Source organism: Mustela nivalis (genome assembly GCF_964662115.1).
Source record: "Mustela nivalis genome assembly, chromosome: 18".
NCBI classification, from domain to species: domain Eukaryota; kingdom Metazoa; phylum Chordata; class Mammalia; order Carnivora; family Mustelidae; genus Mustela; species Mustela nivalis.
The window spans coordinates 40,064,946-40,082,545 of record NC_139037.1 but is presented as its reverse complement, the minus strand read 5'-3'; the positions used below and the strand labels follow the sequence as shown (position 1 = coordinate 40,082,545).

At 43.6% G+C, this 17,600-nt stretch overlaps 1 protein-coding gene and 1 pseudogene across 8 annotated transcripts in view; one reads left to right on the top strand and one right to left on the bottom strand.

Annotated features, from left to right (window-relative positions):
- Window positions 1-17,600, top strand: part of CEP89 (centrosomal protein 89) — a 65,774-nt gene that overhangs the window by 29,027 nt on the left and 19,147 nt on the right. For 4 of the 7 annotated variants that reach the window (XM_082708595.1, XM_082708598.1, XM_082708600.1 and 1 more), the window contains 6 exons: window positions 759-904; window positions 3,741-3,791; window positions 3,956-4,039; window positions 5,904-6,007; window positions 9,015-9,130; window positions 12,201-12,381. In XM_082708595.1, the coding sequence (XP_082564721.1) occupies window positions 759-904; window positions 3,741-3,791; window positions 3,956-4,039; window positions 5,904-6,007; window positions 9,015-9,130; window positions 12,201-12,381 (682 nt within the window). The remainder of the gene's footprint in view (window positions 1-758; window positions 905-3,740; window positions 3,792-3,955; window positions 4,040-5,903; window positions 6,008-9,014; window positions 9,131-12,200; window positions 12,382-17,600) is intronic. The other 3 variants (XM_082708596.1, XM_082708601.1, XM_082708599.1) reach the window with 1 other exon arrangement.
- LOC309853922 (transmembrane protein 126A pseudogene) lies at window positions 1,196-1,880 on the bottom strand (annotated as a pseudogene). Its single transcript has 2 exons — window positions 1,862-1,880; window positions 1,196-1,694 (listed from the first exon to the last, which is right to left on the bottom strand). The product of its transcript is annotated as a transmembrane protein 126A pseudogene (transcript).

The window sequence follows — 17,600 nt, the reverse complement described above, 5'->3', positions numbered from 1 at the left end:
ATCCTTTTGAACAAAATAAATAAATTGAGACGCCTTAATTTTTTTTTTCTTACTTTTTTTTCTTACTGATTTGTAGGAGCTCTTTACATGTTAGGAATTTTCGCCCTTTTTCATGTATGTGGTGGTTTCTCAGTTTGTTGATAATTTTGCTAAATATAGGATATTATTCTTTTATGACTTATGCCCTTGGTTAAGTCCTTTTTAACTCTAAGGTTATATAAATGTTCACTAATATTTTCTCTATACATTGATCTGTTTATATTAGTCTAGTATTACGGCCTTAAGAAAAGTGTCTTCATACAGACTCTGTATTTCTTGTCTTAGCTACATCTATTCCTACAACTTTATATTATTTGTGCTATTGCTTTTTGGAATCTATTTTCTAATGTTTTCTAAATCTGTTTTCTTATGTTTTCTAATAAGACATTACCATTCTATGGGAAGGCTCTTAGTTCTAATAAATTTTCCATTTATTTTATATGGCTTTCAAGGCACAACTATATCATCTGAAACATTTTTCTTTGCAATCTAAAATTTTCATTTTACTTTAATTGTACATGCACAGACTTCCAAAACACTGTTGACAGTTCCATTTTAAAACTACTAAGTTACTAAACTTCTATTCATTAATATCTATACTTCTGTCTTCCACTGGCTCTGTGAGCCCAAAAGGGAAAAAAAGATTAGATGATTGGCAATTTACATAAAATCTTGATCAATTTGGTATAAGTTCTTCTAATATTAAATTTTTTTTTCAGTAGTTGCTGCCCCTGAACTACTTTATCTAAGAAAACAAGCTCAAGAACTGGTGGATGAAAATGACGCATTAAAAATGACTGTCCATCGTTTGAATGTAGAATTGAGTAGATATCAGACAAAATTCAGGCATTTGTCCAAGGAAGAGGTAATGTTCAGTTTTAAAATATTCAGTTTTCTGACTTTTTAGGCTTTACTGTTGAATTGCTTTCTCTGTGTCTGCCTTTCGTCCCTTCTTTCCCTTCCTCCTTTCTCAAAACAAAAGCAATAAAGTCTATTTTTTTTTTTTTTTTTAAGAAAGCCTGAGGATAGTACAGAATTATAAAAGTATGTAAGTTAAGGAATAAAAGTCCATGTCAGCGGCTCCATTCTTAGTCCTGTTCCTCTTTTTTTTTTCGTACATTGTAATTTTATTTTTGTGTACACATTTGTTTAATAGTCACTGCATTTCTAGACCAGGTTCAGGTAACTGAAGGGCCTTTATAATCCGTTTATATTGTCTAGATCCAAGATATGCTTGCAAACATAGGCTGGGGCAGAATGGGAAATAACATCTTTCTAGAGACAGGCTTAGAAACTCTAGTCCAGTAAGTTGTTTCCTACTCTGACAGTGGGGCTGACCCATGCCTGGCTACTAGGCCACCATTCACAGGTACAGCCAAGGTAGCAGGGTACAGACCACCAAAAACAAGACCAATCAGTCAGTCCCGTGTTCTGATATAGCTTTCACAATTCAAATCACCTGTATTCAAAAGTAAACTACAAAATCTTTGTAAGATATGTGTGCAGTCAAAAATGGGCTCACTGCCATCGGTAGGCCGCCGCTCTATGAGCCTGTGTCACATTTAAGATGCATCGAAAAAGTCTATTTGCCCTTAGACCGCGGAGACCAGCATTAAGTCTGACATATGTTGATTCATGTTCAAACAGATTCCTTTCTGCTTATGGGAGTTGGTTAATTTTTCTGGTTATGATATTGAAAATGAAGTCTTCTTGACAGTGTCATCTGGTTCATGATGTTCCATCTTAAGCCTTATGCTAACAGCATTCGGTGCCTCCACTGGTCCTCTGTGACCACACTGGGGCTTCTTCCAACTTTGGTCACCTCCCCAGAGCGCAGCCATCTTTGGCTGACCAGTCCTGTTCCTCGGGGTATAGCTGTTATTTGTTGGTGTACCAACTTTGGAAAGAAAGCAGACTAGTTTACATAGCCACCCCACCCCCAAAATCATCCAGCTCTCATAGCCCATGGGACTTGAGTTCCTGATTCCCACAGGACCAGCAAACAAAGAATCAGTTTTGAAACACGCATGGGAGCACCCCTCTGCAACTCCACACTGGGTTCAGCATGGGGGAAGCAGGCAAAAACAGCCACATCCTATTTTTTCCCTGGAAGGGGTTTGGCTGCATACTTTCCCAGCTGCTGCCCGAGGTCTGGTTTCCAATCAGCCTGCTTCTAGGTCCTGAAGACAGTTTTCCCTTTCAGGAAATTAATGAATCTCCGTATACTCTCAGCTACTGGGAGCCGCTAAGAAGAAAGACAGTGGCTTAGGCAATTCACAGATGTTTGAGAGGCAACCAGATGCTCAGGCTGGGCTGGTTGAAGAGTCTCATCTCATAAGAGACCAGTCTGTCAAAACTGGGAGATGTAGGCTGTGAAGAACACCAAGAGGAGCCAGAAGGTCAGGGCGTTGCCCTTAGAGAGTAGTGCACGTGAGGGACAGGGTTGCGGGGTAGAATAGGACATGTCAGGATACGAAGCCGACTGGCCCCTGCTGGAATCAAGGTGGAAAGCCAAAGGCACATCTGTTCTCACATGGTTCCTCAGAATCCAGGGCAGTTTTACAAGCTTCTGATTTTGCAGTAGGACTTAAGTTTAAATTTTTTTTTAAATTTAGATTTTATTTATTTATTTGATAGATAGAGATCACAAGTAGGCAGAGAGGCAGGAAGAGAGAGAGGAGGAAGCAGGCTCCCCTCTGAGCAGAGAGCCCGGTGCGGGGCTCGATCCCAGGTCCCTGGGATCATGACCCAAGCCGAAGGCAGAGGCTTTAACCCACTGAGCCACCCAGGCGCCCGAGTTTAAATTTTTAAATAACAGCATTGAGATATAATTCACATATTCACTTCACCCACTTAATGTGCACAGTTCAGTGATTTTTACTGTCCTCACAGAATCCGGCAACCATCACCATGGTCACTTGTAGAACAAGTTCATCATGACAGGAAGTTTCCTGCCTGCTAGGAGTCACTCCCCATTTCCCCCCACCACCTGCCCAGGCTCTCATAAACACTAAGCTACTTTCAGTCTCTGTGGATTTGCCTGTTCCAAACATTTCACGTCAAAAGATCATACAACATGTGGTCTTTTGTGACTGACTTCTTTCACATAGCATGATGTTTTTTTTAACTACAGCAAAAAAAGTTAACATTCTAAGACAGGCTTCCTAGGCCAGGGCCTTTTGCAGGGCTGTGGGCGAGCCAGTTCCCCTTAAAAGGGTACAGACAAGTAGGCCCAGTGACAGGCCACTGCTCTCCCACACTGTCCTGCCCTGTGCAAATGCCCCATTCTCCGTGGCAGCCTTCCCTGATCACTCCCGTCAGAATCTCTCTTTCTCAAATCATCTCAGACTTCTGTTTGTATCACTCTTAAGACAGCTAGAACTTTCTGCCCTGTACTGTATTTTTGTGTGTAGTATATTATGTTCATTTGTGTGAGAAGACTTCTGTTGTTAGATCATAAAGTCCTGGAAAACTGTTGCATTGTCATGTCTATAACGAGTTAGAGAATTCTCACTGTTTGCTGAATGAATGAGTGATGAGTGTTGTCACAATATTGTACACCTGAAACTAATATAATACTGTATGTTAACAACACTGGAATTAAAATTTAAACCTAATGAAGGGAAAAAAAAAAAGAATAAGGCCTGACCTTTCAGAGGAAGCATTGTTTAATTTGCCTTCACTATGTGTTTTTTTCTTAGACTTTAAATATTGATGGCCTCCCATCCAAGGGCCCAGCACCACCCTGGTTGGTAAGTAAAAGTAACTTAATATCAGGCCTGTATTTTCTGTATTTTCATTGAGTACCTAAGAAAAACCATTCCAAGTGAATTAAATTTTCTTCGCTTCTGAAAAATGTGCTGTTTGTTTTCAGATGTAAGACCCAAGTTAACCTTCTTTATTCTATTATATTCAGTTGGATATAAAGTACCTATCACCCTTGTTACTGGCCTATGAGGACCGAATGAAAGAGAAGGATGAGCTCAATGCCACCCTTCAGGTAGGCTGGCAGACATCTCAGGACAAGGTTTATAAAAAATAAGACTGTTTAAAACTTGAAAGAAACATTTTAAAGATAGGTGTGCCCCAGTATCTACTGTGTATTCAGATGTCGGAGGGAGGGAAGGAAGGATGGAAGGGAAGAGGTAGGGAGGAAGGAAGGAGAGATAGGAGGAAAGAACGAGCATAGCGGTACCAATGGGTGGGAGAGAAAGAAAGAAGGAAGGAGGCAGGGAGGGAAGGATCAGTGGAGCAGGAGGGGTACATTGGGGTGGGTGGGAGAGGTATGGACGGATGGGGTGGTGCTGCATCGGAAGCCCAGATTTCCCAGGCAGGCAGTTCAGACTTAAGTGCTTCCTTATTCTCTGAAGAGCTGACCCCAGGGAAGTCCTGCTCTGTTGGTAGTGGTGAAGGCACCAGGTTTTTGTTGATTCTGCTTGATCACCTCTGTTTCATGGGAATGGCCTCTGGCAGCAGAGCTCGTTCTCATTACACAGGGGGGCAGGGCTATGTGGGTATGCTAGATGTGTCCCTCCTCTCCCTTCTGCTCATGTAAGTGACCAGAGATCTCTGGAATTGGAAGGATCCAGAGAGAACAGTTTGGATTCCCTGAGCTCTGGCTGGAAGGGTCTGTTAAGTCCTGCAGCCTGCCCTTGTTACACACTACCTCACATACATGGTCCACGTGATGTGCTTTTGAACCTTTTCTTCTAGATTAGACACTTAACTTGGTAAAAGAGTGAATTAATATTACACTAATTAATTAGCTATCAAGCCAAATAATTAACAAAATTAGTTTGGTGCCTCTTCTAAAACTGGGTTCAGGGAACATTTTTTGTAAATGGCATTTAGTAAATATTTTAGGCTTTGCAGGCCACAGGACCTCTGTCTGCAACTCCTCAGCTCTGCAGTGGTAGCAGGAAGGCAGCTATAGACAAAGGGCAAATGAATGGGCGTAGCTGCGTGCCCATAAAACTTTACTACAAAACACGCCCTGGCCCTTGGGTTTTAGTTTGCCCGAGCCCTGTTCGGTAGAAGGGCAGTCAGCCACTGGGGAGTGTGTCTGGGCAGAAAGGTAAAGGAGAAACTCCTTGGCATTGTCAAGCTAACCCGGTAGAAGCATAAAGGTCTGAGAGAGCTGGGAGAAGAATATTTAGAAGCATCTGAGAATAAACATTGGTAGCCAAGGCTCTCCCTGAAGGCCGGCGCAAGTCAGGGAAGCCCAGTGAGGACTGGCTAAGAGAAGTGGGAGGGAGGAGGCCGCACAGGAATGCCAGAATACAGTGTTCAGGAGGGGAAAGTAGACCCCACGGCAGTCCTCAGTCCTGCCGATGATGGAGGAGCTGTCCTGACTGGTAGCTCCCCACAGGAGAGGCTTTCTCATGATCACCACAGGGCAAAATCAGGAGACTCCAAGCCCTACCCACGCTGACCCCTTCCATTCCCGAGTGGGCTTTAATTAGGAGGAAAAATTCTTACTTTTATCTAAAAAGCTCCCCATTTATCCTCCAAAGTCTTTAAACAAAGAAAAGATTGTCATGTTCCTAGGCACCTCTGCTTTTTTTTGACTTGCTTTTATCTTTTCAAGTATTTGGCAATTCCAGAAAAATGGTATCAAATCAGGAATTGAGTATTTCGGACCCCGAGGCTATCTGTCCCTTGCGCTCAGCATCAGGGTTTCTCCTGGTTCCCCAGCAGCCCTGGGAGCTCCTGAAGGGCTGGCACCTGGCACTGGTACCTGCTGTTCAGGGAGACTTTGCTAGAAAGCTGCTGACCTCTGACCTGAGGCGCGGCCGTGGCACGAGAGCTGAGGATGGGGCCACGTGTGTCTGTGCATGTTACAGTTCACCTCCGCTGTGTTGCAGGAGGAAATGAGAATGTTTCGGGTGCGAGTCCAGGAAGTGGTGAAAGAAAATGAAGAATTGCACCGAGAGTTAACCAAGAGTAGTCCCGTGACCAGTGAGGAATGGCAAGTGGTGCTGGGTTTCTGATGTTTTGGTAACTCAAAAGGAAACAGAGTAATAGGAATAAACTTTATGACATCATCAAATACGTTTTCTTTTTTGAACTAAAATATTTTCAGGGAGAGTTTCTAAGAAATTAATAAGGAACAATGACAATATAGTAGTAAACGGTTCTAATTTTAAGGGTTACATTTAAAATTCCAAGTAGGTTTTTAAACCTGAAATCCATCTACACTCCCCCTTTTATTTGCTGAGGTGGTGTTTCTCTAGGGCAGCCTTCTCACTGAAGACCTCTTGAGCCATATCCTTTTTGTCCCCCTGTGACTGTTCCCAGGGCTCTAGAACAGGAAGCTCAGGATGGGGCCCTGTACGACTAGCTCCCGTCTGCCCTGCCCTTTCAAGATTCTCTGACAGCTGAGTGTGGCCTCCCTCCAGCTCTCTGCTCGTGCTCCTGCTTCACCCCAGAACGCCCCTTCTGCACTCTTACTTACCTGTCAGGCCCTGCTCACAAGGCCCTGATCGAATGGTGCTGGTCAGTAGCTCTCCCTGAAGGCAGAGTTCATGGCTCCCTTGTCTCAGCTTCTGACCCAGCCCGAGACCCACGCCCCGTCCTGGTACCTGCCATGCTGTGCCTGCCTGGGTGTCTCCGTGTCTGTCTGCCCTGTCCTCCTCTGTGAGCTCCTCCAGGGCAAGGCCAGGTCCTGTTCATCAGCACAGCGGCAATACTGGCTAGTCCATGCATAGGAAAAAGTAAATGTCTTAGAAAGTCTAAAGGCACTATCCAACCACAGACTCTTCAGATCAATCCTTTTCTCCTTGGATAGCTATATTTAGTAACTGTTAACATGTCTTAACATCACTGAACAAAATTGAAATGTTTTCCATGTGTGATGTCCAGGAATTTAGAATAGGAGTCAACAACACTCCTGCCATTAAGTGGGTTCTCACTGATGTGACGGTTGGGATTGGCCTGAGCAGCTACTGGACCTTGGTGCACTGTGCCTTCCCCTGTTGAACTTGGATTTTCTTCTGTCAGGGCTCCTAACATGCTTGTACTGGAACCCTGGAAAGCAGGCAGTTAGACTGCTTCCAAGAGCTCTCCAGAAAACTGAGATCACAGATCCTTCCTCTAACCTTGTATATAAATGCCAGTCAAACCCATTTACTTCTCTATAAAATCAAAATAAAAAAAGAAAGACCTCACTTTCAAATTGACGTGTGCAGTGTTCCCCTATCCTGTTTCTTTGGGTTTGCACTTGGCACCTGCTTTAGTGTGGTGGCCCGGGCAGTGTGTGGGGAGCCATTAGGTCTTGTGGTGCCTCTTGAGCCCCTCTAGCCGGCCTCCCCCTTCCTCTGAACTCCTTGCCCTCCAGCCGGTGGGGGGGGTGGGGCATGGTTCATGGAGGCAGATCTCCAGCCACTCCGGAAGCTCCTGCCCCTGTACCCTCCCTCAGCCTCCCTGGCTGCTGCCCCCGTCCCTGTGCACACAGGCGGGGGTGCCTAGATACTCTGGCATAACAGCTTCCGACTTGAGTTGAAGCTCTCCCCTCAGTTTCACATAATTTCTCCTTGAACTTCTGGGCTGTAACTAAACTCTGCATTTCATTTCTGACTTCCCTGACCAGCCGGGATACCTCATGCTTTGCAGGCCTTAGTTTCTCCACCCATAAAATGGGAGGGAGTATTAAACTAAATGTAAGGCTTGAACTTTTATTTCTCTTTTTAAGAAATAGGAGAGTCCCTTTCATTTAAAAAAGAAAGAAAAGGTGGAGGGAACTCAATTGGAGTTAAGGAAAGAAGAAAAGAAGAGGAAAGGAAGGAAGGAGGAAGCTAGGGAAGGAGAAGGGGAGTCCTAAGAAAGTCCAAAGTGTAGGGGCACTTGGGTGGCTCAGTCCGTTAAGGGTCGGCCTTTAGCTCAGGTTATGATTTCAGAGTCGTGGGATCCAGCCAGCGCTTCAGGATCCCTGCTCAGCAGGGGGCCTGCTTCTCTCCTTCTCCCCCAACCCCCTGCTGGTGTGTACCCATGCACACGCTCTCTCTCTCTCTCTCTCTCATAAATAAATAAAATCTTTAAAAAAAAAAAAAATGTTCAAAATGTAAACAGGAGGAAGTGGAGCTAGTCTTCCTGAGGTAAGAATAAGGAGGCCAGGCCAAGGGAGCCCCAGTGGGCTCCTGTTCCTGGGCTCCCATTCTACACAGCAAGATAGCTAGCTCCCTCCCCATCCTGGGTGCTGTGTAGGCAACCCCTGTTAGAGGGAAGTCACTGGTACAGCTCAACTCCTTTCCTCTTTTTTCTCTCCTTCCTCCACCTTACTTTTTGAGTTCACAGTGAAAAGTTGTGATAATTTACTGGTTTACCATTTCCTTTGAATGGTTAGCATTTAACTAGGTTTCTAACGGACCCTTTAGCTCATTTTAATTGGAATTTTTGGTCACCAAGGTTGAGCTGAGCCAGAATTGACTCCGCACCCTCTGTAAGGAAAGGGCAGTTTTAGTACAGTATGGTTTAAGAAATCAGCCAGAGGCTTTTCACAGTCATTATTTGGAGGCAGATATGCTATTGATTATAAGGGAGTACTTCTCTGTCAAAATGGGAACTTTCTGAATTCTTTCCAAATTCTTCTAATTTCCTACTGGCTTCAGAATAATCCATTGGGTGTCAGAATTGGAGGTTAACACATGAAACAAGATTAGCCATTTGGCAACCGTTCGAGCTGGGTGTTGTGTTGTGTACGTGAGAGTCTGTTCTCCAGTTCTTTTCTGCTTTTGTGTATGTTCGAAATGTTGCATTTTAGAAAGTTATTGAAGCAGTTCATAATGCAGACTTTATCTCTCCTCCCCTATCCCATTCAATGCGAATGGTAGGATGAGCTGTGTGAATGACGTGTTTAGCATTAAAACTCGTCCAGATGTTCATGACCGGCAACACATCAATGGCTTTTAGATGCCGGAGTGTCTCTGTAATCATTCAGTACCTGAGTGGCAGAATTTAACTTTGTAAATCAATTGTAGGCGTCAGCTCCAGACTCAGGCGGAACTGGTTTTAGAGGAGAACAAGTTGTTGATAGAGCAGCTGGAGATTCAGCAGAGAAAAGTCAAGGACACCCACCAGGAGCGTCTTCAGGAAGGTGAGCTATCTTTCCAGCATCACTGGACACCGGTGCCTCCGTCCCCCACCCTGCTCCTAGTAGGACCCCCTTCAAATTACAAATGGAGGAAATCACATTTCTAGAATGTGTTCCTCTTCACTGAAAGGCAGCTGTTTATGTTACAATATACCCAGTGTTACCCATAATGTATTGATCGCTTTCTCTTAGATTCCACCACGTCTTTCCAGTTATTCTATATATCTTAGAAAGCGGATGTAGATGACCCCTTTAGAGTCAGCAGAACTGGCTTTGTGGGGATTAGTGCCACGTAAGTGGAAAAGATCATGTGAGGTGACCCTTTGAAACAGCACCAGCAAGGGTACCTGAATATTTGTTACGTGAGTGAGTGAGTGAGTAGAATGAATTCTCTCTTCGAACAGTTTCTTTGTGCTCCTGCCCTTCCTGGTTCAGAGCTGTGGGTGCTGTGACAGGCTAAGTCTCCCTCCCGTGCCTTTCGTGTGTACCTCCCTGCCCTGGGAGCCTCAGAGCGCGTGGCCACGGGCTTTGATGTGGGCCAGATTGAGTCATTGCTTCCTCTTTGGTTGAAGCCCAGAGCACAGAAGGTGGTGGCGTTTTCTTGTGCTTTACTGACTTTCCTGGTGAAGTAGTAACACCGTGCAGGAGGGCAGAATGTAAGTGTCTTGACTGAGCCAGTGTAACCCCTCCTTTCTCTCTTCCCCTCTGCTCCTGATTATGTAACGATGCCCTTCATGCCCTGGGCACTGAAGCCCCCACTGCTGCTGAAGTTACTCCATCTGTTTCCACGAGCCAGCTCCTGTGTAAAAGTGAGAGTGTCTGGGGGCACCTGGGGGGGCTCAGGCGGTTGAGCATCCAACTCTTGGTACCAGCTCAGGTCATGATCTCCCACTAGTGGGATCGAGCTCTGACCATAGCCTGCTTCAGATTCTCTCCCTTCCCTCCCTCCTAATTTACTCTCTCTCTCAAATAAATAAAATATTTTAAAAGTTTGATATAAAAATATAAAACCTCAGAGCATCCAACAGGAGCTTAGTTCACAGGACTTCCCCTTAGACTCTATGTGGCACAGACGTATTTGCCTTTACTCTAGCATCATTTGGAGTGGAAGGGAGAGAAAGTTGTCCTCCTGTCTTTGTTTTTAAGACCAGAAATGGCAGAGAAAATTAATTTTGTATTTCCCAAGCTTAATTTCTTCAAATGTTACAGATGTGAGCAGGTATGTTGCTGGTTCTGGTTGTGTAGATTGGGACACCTTTAGGCCTCTAATTTGATCCAGTCAGCTGCTTGTCCTATTTTCCTGTTTCCCAGAAGGAGTTATTCATTTTGACGAACTAAATCTTTTCATAGAGTAGAAGGATTTTTTAAAATTTAATTTTATTTTTTCAGTGTTCCAAGGTTCATTGTTTAGGCACCACACCCAGTGCTCCATGCAATACGTGCCCTCCTTAATACCCACCACCAGGCTTACCCATTCCCTTATTCCCCTCCCCTCCAAACCCCTCAGTTTGTTTCTCAGAGTCCACAGTCTCTCATGGTTCGTCTCCCCTTCTCATTTACCCCAATTCACTTTTCCTTTCCTTCTCCTAATGTCCTCCATGTTATTCCTTATGCTCCACAAGTAAGTGAAACCATATTATAATTGACTTTCTCTGTTTGACTTACTTCACTCAGCATAATCTCCTCCAGTCCTGTCCATGAAGATACAAAAGTTGGGTATTCATCCTTTCTGATGGAGGCATAATATTCCATTGTGTATATATATGGACCATATTTTCTTTATCCATTCGTCTGTTGAAGGGCCTCTTAGCTCTTTCCACAGTTTGGTGACTGTGGCCGTTGCTGCTATGAACATTGGGGTACAGATGGCCCTTCTTTTCACTACATCTGTATCTTTGGGGTAAATACCTGGTAGTGCAATTGCAGGGTCATAGGGTAGCTCTATTTTTAATTTCTTTCTTTCTTTTTTTTTTTTTTTTTAATTTATTTGACAGAGATCACAAGTAGGCAGAGAGGCAGGCAGAGAGAAAGAGGAGGAAGCAGGCTCCTTGCTGAGCAGAGAGCCTGATGCGGGGCTCAATCCCAGGACCCTGGGATCATGATCTGAGCCGAAGGCTGAGGCTTTAACCCACTGAGCCACCCAGGCACCCCTCTATTTTTAATTTCTTGAGGAATCTCCACACTGTTTTCCAAAGTGGCTACACCAACTTGCATTCCCACCAATGGTGAAAGAGGGTTCCCCTTTCTCCACATACTCTCCAACACATGTTGTTTCCTGTCCTGATAATTTTGGCCATACTAACTGGTGTAAGGCGGTATCTCAGTGTGGTTTTGATTTGAATTTCCCGGTTGGTTAATGATGATGAACATTTTTTCATGTGTCTGTTAGCCATTTGTATGTCTTCTTTGGAGAAGTGACTGTTCATGTCTTCTGCCCATTTTTTGGTATGATTATCTTTTGGGTGTTGAATTTGAGGAGTTCTTTATAAAGCTTGGATATCAGCTGCTTGTCTATTGTTGAAGCATAAAACTTTAAATCCTTCTATTCTGTAGTAGTACTTACTTCTAAGTGCTGCTTTCAACAGATGCCTGGGAAGTGTCTTATCATTACATATACGGTGTTTCCCAGGACAAAAATATTTATGATTTACTTTAAAATAAAAGAGAAGAAAAGTCATAAATTCAGTCTATATTTGGGTCCTATTTGATGTCCTTAAAGACTTGAAAATCTTGCAGTTTTAGGAACAGCATCATGACGATGAATGTCCCTGTGTGACTTAAGGCTTTGGTCTTCAGAAAGTCCGTTCCTTGAAGGCTAAAATCCTCTCTCATTTAATTAGCATCGTGTATTAGCAATGATATCAACATACTGAGCCCCAGTACTAAAGACGATATTTAGTGAATGTTTAATATGGGGAGAGTAATTTCTAAGTATAAGGTTTTTGATATTAATTTATAAATCTCCAAAAGTTTTTTTAAGAGTATTATTTATAAGCTGGCTCTTCTTGGCATTACCTAGTAATCAATAATCACATTTTCTTAAGTCTTCTGTACCATTTCATTTGTTTTTCAGTTTCTAAACTGACTAAACAGCTAATGCTTCTGGAGACTAAAACACAGAACCAAGAAAAGGAACTAACCCAAAACAAGGAGGAGTTGGAAATTTTAAGGACCGAATGCCAGGACTTAAAAACACAGTTGGATGGCAAAATCGCTATCAACGTTCATGCTTCGATTGTAAATGAATTAAAAAGGTAAGGCTACAATGTCTGGTGAAGTTTGAGTACATCATCATGCATGTGGTTTTAGGTGGAGTATAGAGAGATTGCCCATCCTCTGTGTCATGTAGCTGCACCAGCACAGGTGTCCAGGACTGAGAATCGTGAACAGTTATTACTGAAGGACACTATGCCTGTTTTTGAGGGCTATGGTCTGCACTTTGTGTATGATTTCTTCTCCTCCTACTCTTCCATCCTTTATTGGCTTTACACCCAAAGGTAATTTTAAAGTGGTAGAACTGGAAACCTGGATATCCAGTAACAGGGAATGGATTAAATGAAAGGGTATACCCATAAAATGAATTGCAATGCAGCCATTAAACAGGATGTCACAAACGAATCTTTTGGGAAGTTTGGGAAATTATTTTTTTTTTATAATTTTTTTTTTTTAAGATTTTATTTATTATTGGACAGAGAGAGAGATCACAAGGAGGCAGAGAGGCAGGCAGACAGAAAGGAGGAAGCAGGCTCCCCGCTGAGCAGAGAGCCCGATGCGGGGCTCAATCCCAGCACCTTGGGATCATGACCCGAGCCGAAGGCAGAGGCTCAACCCACTGAGCCACCCAGGCGCCCCTGGGAAATTATTTTTAAGTGAAGAAATTAGATTACAAAAATAGTATGTATAGAATGATCACAATTTTGGGTGCCTGGGTGTCTCAGTGGGTTAAGCCTCTGCCTTCAGCTTAGGACATGGCCCTGGGGTCCTGGGATTGGGTCCCACATCTGGCTCTCTGCTCAGCAGGGAGCCTGCTTCCTCCTCTCTCTCAGCCTGCCTCTCTGCCTACTTGTGATCTCTCTCTGTCAAATAAATAAATAAAATCTTTTAAAAAATAAAAAAAGAATGATCACAATTTTGTTTAAAAAGAAGATTGTGTATATATATATATATATTAAGGTAACCAACCAACCCAGTTTGCCTGGGACTGAGGTTTTCGCAGGATGTGGGAATCCCAGTGCTAAAACTGGGAAAATCCAAGACAAACTGGGGATGAGGTGATTATTCGTGTGTGTGTGTATGTGTTTATGTGTATAATTACATGTTTGTATAATTACATATATGTATAAATACATATACATGCTTATATGTGCATGGTCACACACACATATACCATAAGTACATAGAAAAAAGACTGGAAGGAGAAAATGCTAACAAGAATTCTCTTTGGCAGGTGAAATTCTGTGTCTATCAGTAGTCAGCATTCTCTAGAAAAACAACTGACATATGTAGGGTACATATATAGATATTTCTAGAGAGAGAGAGTTTAAGGAATTGGCTCACACAGTTATAGGGGTTGGCAAATCTAAAGTCCATAGGACAGCCAGCTGGCTGGAAATTCAGGCAGGATTACTATGTTAGTCTTGAGGCAGAATTCCTTCTTTGGGCAACCTCAATTTTGGCCCAGGGAGCCTTCAACTGACTAGATGGGGCCCACCCACACTATCAAGGGTAATGTTTTACTTAAAGTCAGTTGCTTATAGATGTTAATTACATCTACAAAATACCTTCACAGCGGCATCTATCTAATATTTTTCCAGACTGGGCACCATAGCCTAGCCAAGTTGACATGTAAAATTAACCATCAAAATGAGTAATTTAAATTTTCTTTGTGTTTATTGTAAATATTTTACATGTGTTCTATTATAAATATGCATTGCTTTTGTCATGGGGAGGAAATAATTTTTTTTATAGCGAAACTTTCAGCTAAGATGGTTGACGTAGGGGAGTAAGAGTGCATGTGACGTGCTTAGTTTGGTACTTTAGTAAATGCTGGGGAGTCCAACTACTGGACCCCAGTGTTTTGACTGTACTTTTACGTGCCATCTGGGCCAGAGCCATCCTTTACTTTTCTATTCCAGGAGAGGAAGGAAATTTTTTTTAAAGTTCTGTTCATCTTTATGATTTTATTTCCCTCAAACACCCACTCCTATAGCTGATGTTTTTTTGTGGCTATCAACATCACATTTTCTTTTTTTTTTTTAATCTTTTTAAGATTTTATATATTTACTTTAGAGAGAGAGCACGAGTGAGTAAGTAGGAGAGAGTGGCAGCGGGGGAGGGAGAGGAAGAGGGAAAGAATCGCAGGAATCAACACGGGGCTCCAGCTCATGAACCTGAGATGGTGACCTGAGCCAAAACCAAGAGTCAGACGCTCACCTGTCTGAGCCATCCAGGTGCCCCCGTAACCATGTATTCGAATGGCTCCTTAAATGTGAGTATCAAAGGTATAAAAACCTTCAAAAGGAAGCCACTAATGGGAAGGCAGTGGAAGACATGGTTGTTGAAAAGACAGACATGTCACCAAGTCTCTTGTAAGTAGAAATTAATTGAGGAGTGTTGTGGTAGAGAATGAACTAGAGTAGGGACAGCAAGCCTTCATGTCAGCCTTTGCCGGGAGGCTTTGGGCTCAGAGTTGATGGGTGGGGTGGAGGACAGAGGAGTAAGAGTGGACACGGAGAGTGGTGACCCTGATGGTTTTCTAGTGGAAGGTGCAGTGACTGGTCAGAGCATCGGTAACGTGGGAAGAGGGGTAGGAGTCTATCAGGGATGGGATGTGTGAATTCAGGGAAGTCTATAGAGGCTGCACCAAGACCTGCTAGAAAAACAGACACGACATCAGCCCCAGAAATGGCAGGAGGTTATCTTCCTAGTGCACTGTCTGGTTGACTTATCGTTGTGTTGGTGATTACACCTGGAAGCTTCGCTTGTTCTTGGCTTTTCCTGCTGCTTACAAAGGTTGAGCTTACCCAGGATGGATGGTGGGAGAAAACAAGGAGTCACCCGACTTCTGAAGAAAGTTAGCACACTTGTTTAGGGAGAGCTAAGGTTTTGGGGTGACTAGTGGTATCTATACAAGGAAAACCTTCCTTATTCTGGCTTTTGGGGCAGGGGAGGGGCTGTTCTAAAGTGCAGCTGACTATCCACATAACTCCTCTGTGTAGACAAAGCCCTGCTCAGCAGTCAGTGATATGTCTGCTCAGGGAGATGCCAGGGCAGAAAAGCAGTCTCCTTACATAATACACACCAAACGCCAAGTCCTTCATCCTAAAATAAGAACAGACTCCCAGGTGTGAACAAACGACAAGGATCGTTGGGTATAATGGGGGAAAATGCAACAAAATAGGGAGACCTACATAAGCACAGAAACTCACTTCAAAGAAAACAGATACTGTGGAGAACTGAGAATATAGAGAATAAAATACCATACAAAAGTATAGTCAAGAGCAAGATTAGAAGTGATGACCAGAAGCTAGAGAAGATTCAGCAGAAGGGCTAAAAGACAAATGGGTCAATTCTGCTAGAGCATAAGGAAACAGACGATTGGGAATGGAGAGAAGGTAATGGATAGGAGACCTGTCCGGGAAGCCCAGCCTCAGATTGTCAGATTGTCTCAGAAAGAAAGCTTAGCTTAAAGAAAATGGGAAGGAAGACACGACTGGTTGGAGGGCATTTCCAGGTCTCCGAAGACCTTGACTGCTAGGACCTGCAGACTGCCTGGTGTAGTGAATGAAAAAGACCCATACCTAGATACACCCACGTGAAGTATCAAGCCCATCACCCGCAAATAAGTCATGAGCTGAGCCTCCAGAGGGCTTTATCCTGAGCGTAGGGTGAACTTGAAACCAACCAGCCCTCAATCCTCTCTGGAGGACGGCTCTTTACTCCTAGACGTTTTTAAGGAGAGTGTCCAGGACACAAAGAAAAACAGACAGACAGTGCCTGGGAACCAGCAGAAGTGGCAAATAGTACTAGAGAGCCCAGATATGAGAGTTATCAGACAAGGCCTATAAAACAACGGTGGCTCTCAGGCTTAAAGAGATAAAAGGCTCCAACATGTCTTCAGGGAACTAATACAGCAGCCTGAAAAAATACAGCAGCCTGAATTCAGAGTTCCCTGGATGGGCTTAACTAAACATTGGACGTAGCGGGGGGGGGCGAGCTGGCGAACTGAAAAATAGGTCGGAAGCAAGGGTCCGTAGGATGGGGTGGTGGAACGTTCCACAGTTGCAAGGATCAGTAGCTGACAGACAGGAAGTGACGGAGGGATGTATTTCATCAGGAGTAGTTACGGCGGTGGGGAGCCTTCCCCAAGTGAAGACAGTCAGTAGTATGTGAGTTGGGTTAGCCCCGTGAGCACCCTGTGAGCTAAAATTTCCTTCTGGACAAAATGCCTTTTAGGAATGAGGTCAAAATCGGCATATTTTCAAGCCCAAATGAGTGTCATCACCAGCAGACCTATATTAAAGGCAGTTCTCATCAGGAAGAGGAATGTAATTCAGTGTTGGATGCATGGGAGGCAAGGAAAACTAGAGTAAAAAAGACACAGTAAATATAAATGTAAATGAACATTGATTCCATGAAACAATAATAACATCTTTGGCGATTTAAAAATACGTGGAATTCAGTGGCCGGATGCCCCGTTGTCAAAAAACAAACAAACAAATATGGAATTTGGGGGCGCCTGGGTGCCTCAGTGGGTAAAAGCCTCTGCCTTTGGCTCAGGTCATGATCCCAGGGTCCTGGCATCGAGCCCCGCATTGGGCTCTCTGCTCAGCGGGGAGCCTGCTTCCTCCTCTCTCTCTCTGCCTGCTTCTCTGCATACTTATGTGATCTCTGTCTATCAAATAAATAAATAAATCTAAAAAAAAATGTATGGAATTCAAATGCAAATAATAATAGCATATAATTAGGGAAGGGGTCAATGGAGTTGTCTTCTAAAGTCTAAAATCATTCCAGAGAGGAGAAAGATGTTGATTCACTTTATGGTTTAAAAATACACATGATGAAATTTGTGGGAAGAAAATGTCTGTAACTTTTAAACTAGTATAGCGAAAAAATGATTTTTTTAAAAAATGCGAATGAGGGGCGCCTGGGTGGCTCAGTGGGTTAAGGCCTCTGCCTTCGGCTAGGGTCATGGTCCTGGGGTCCTGGGATCGAGCCCCGCATCGGGCTCTCTGCTCAGCAGGGAGCCTGCTTCCCTCTCTCTCTCTCTGCTTGCTTTTCTGACTACTTGTGATATCTGTCAAATAAATAAATAAAATCTTTAAAAAAAATACGAGTGAGGGCAAGAAAAGATAGGACAAGTGGTAAAATCGAAAATGCAAAATGGAAAGATTTAAAAGCAAATATATCAGGAGTAAGTAACACTAAAGAGGCTAGATGTTAAACTAGCGTACGTGAAGCAGAGCCCTGGGGT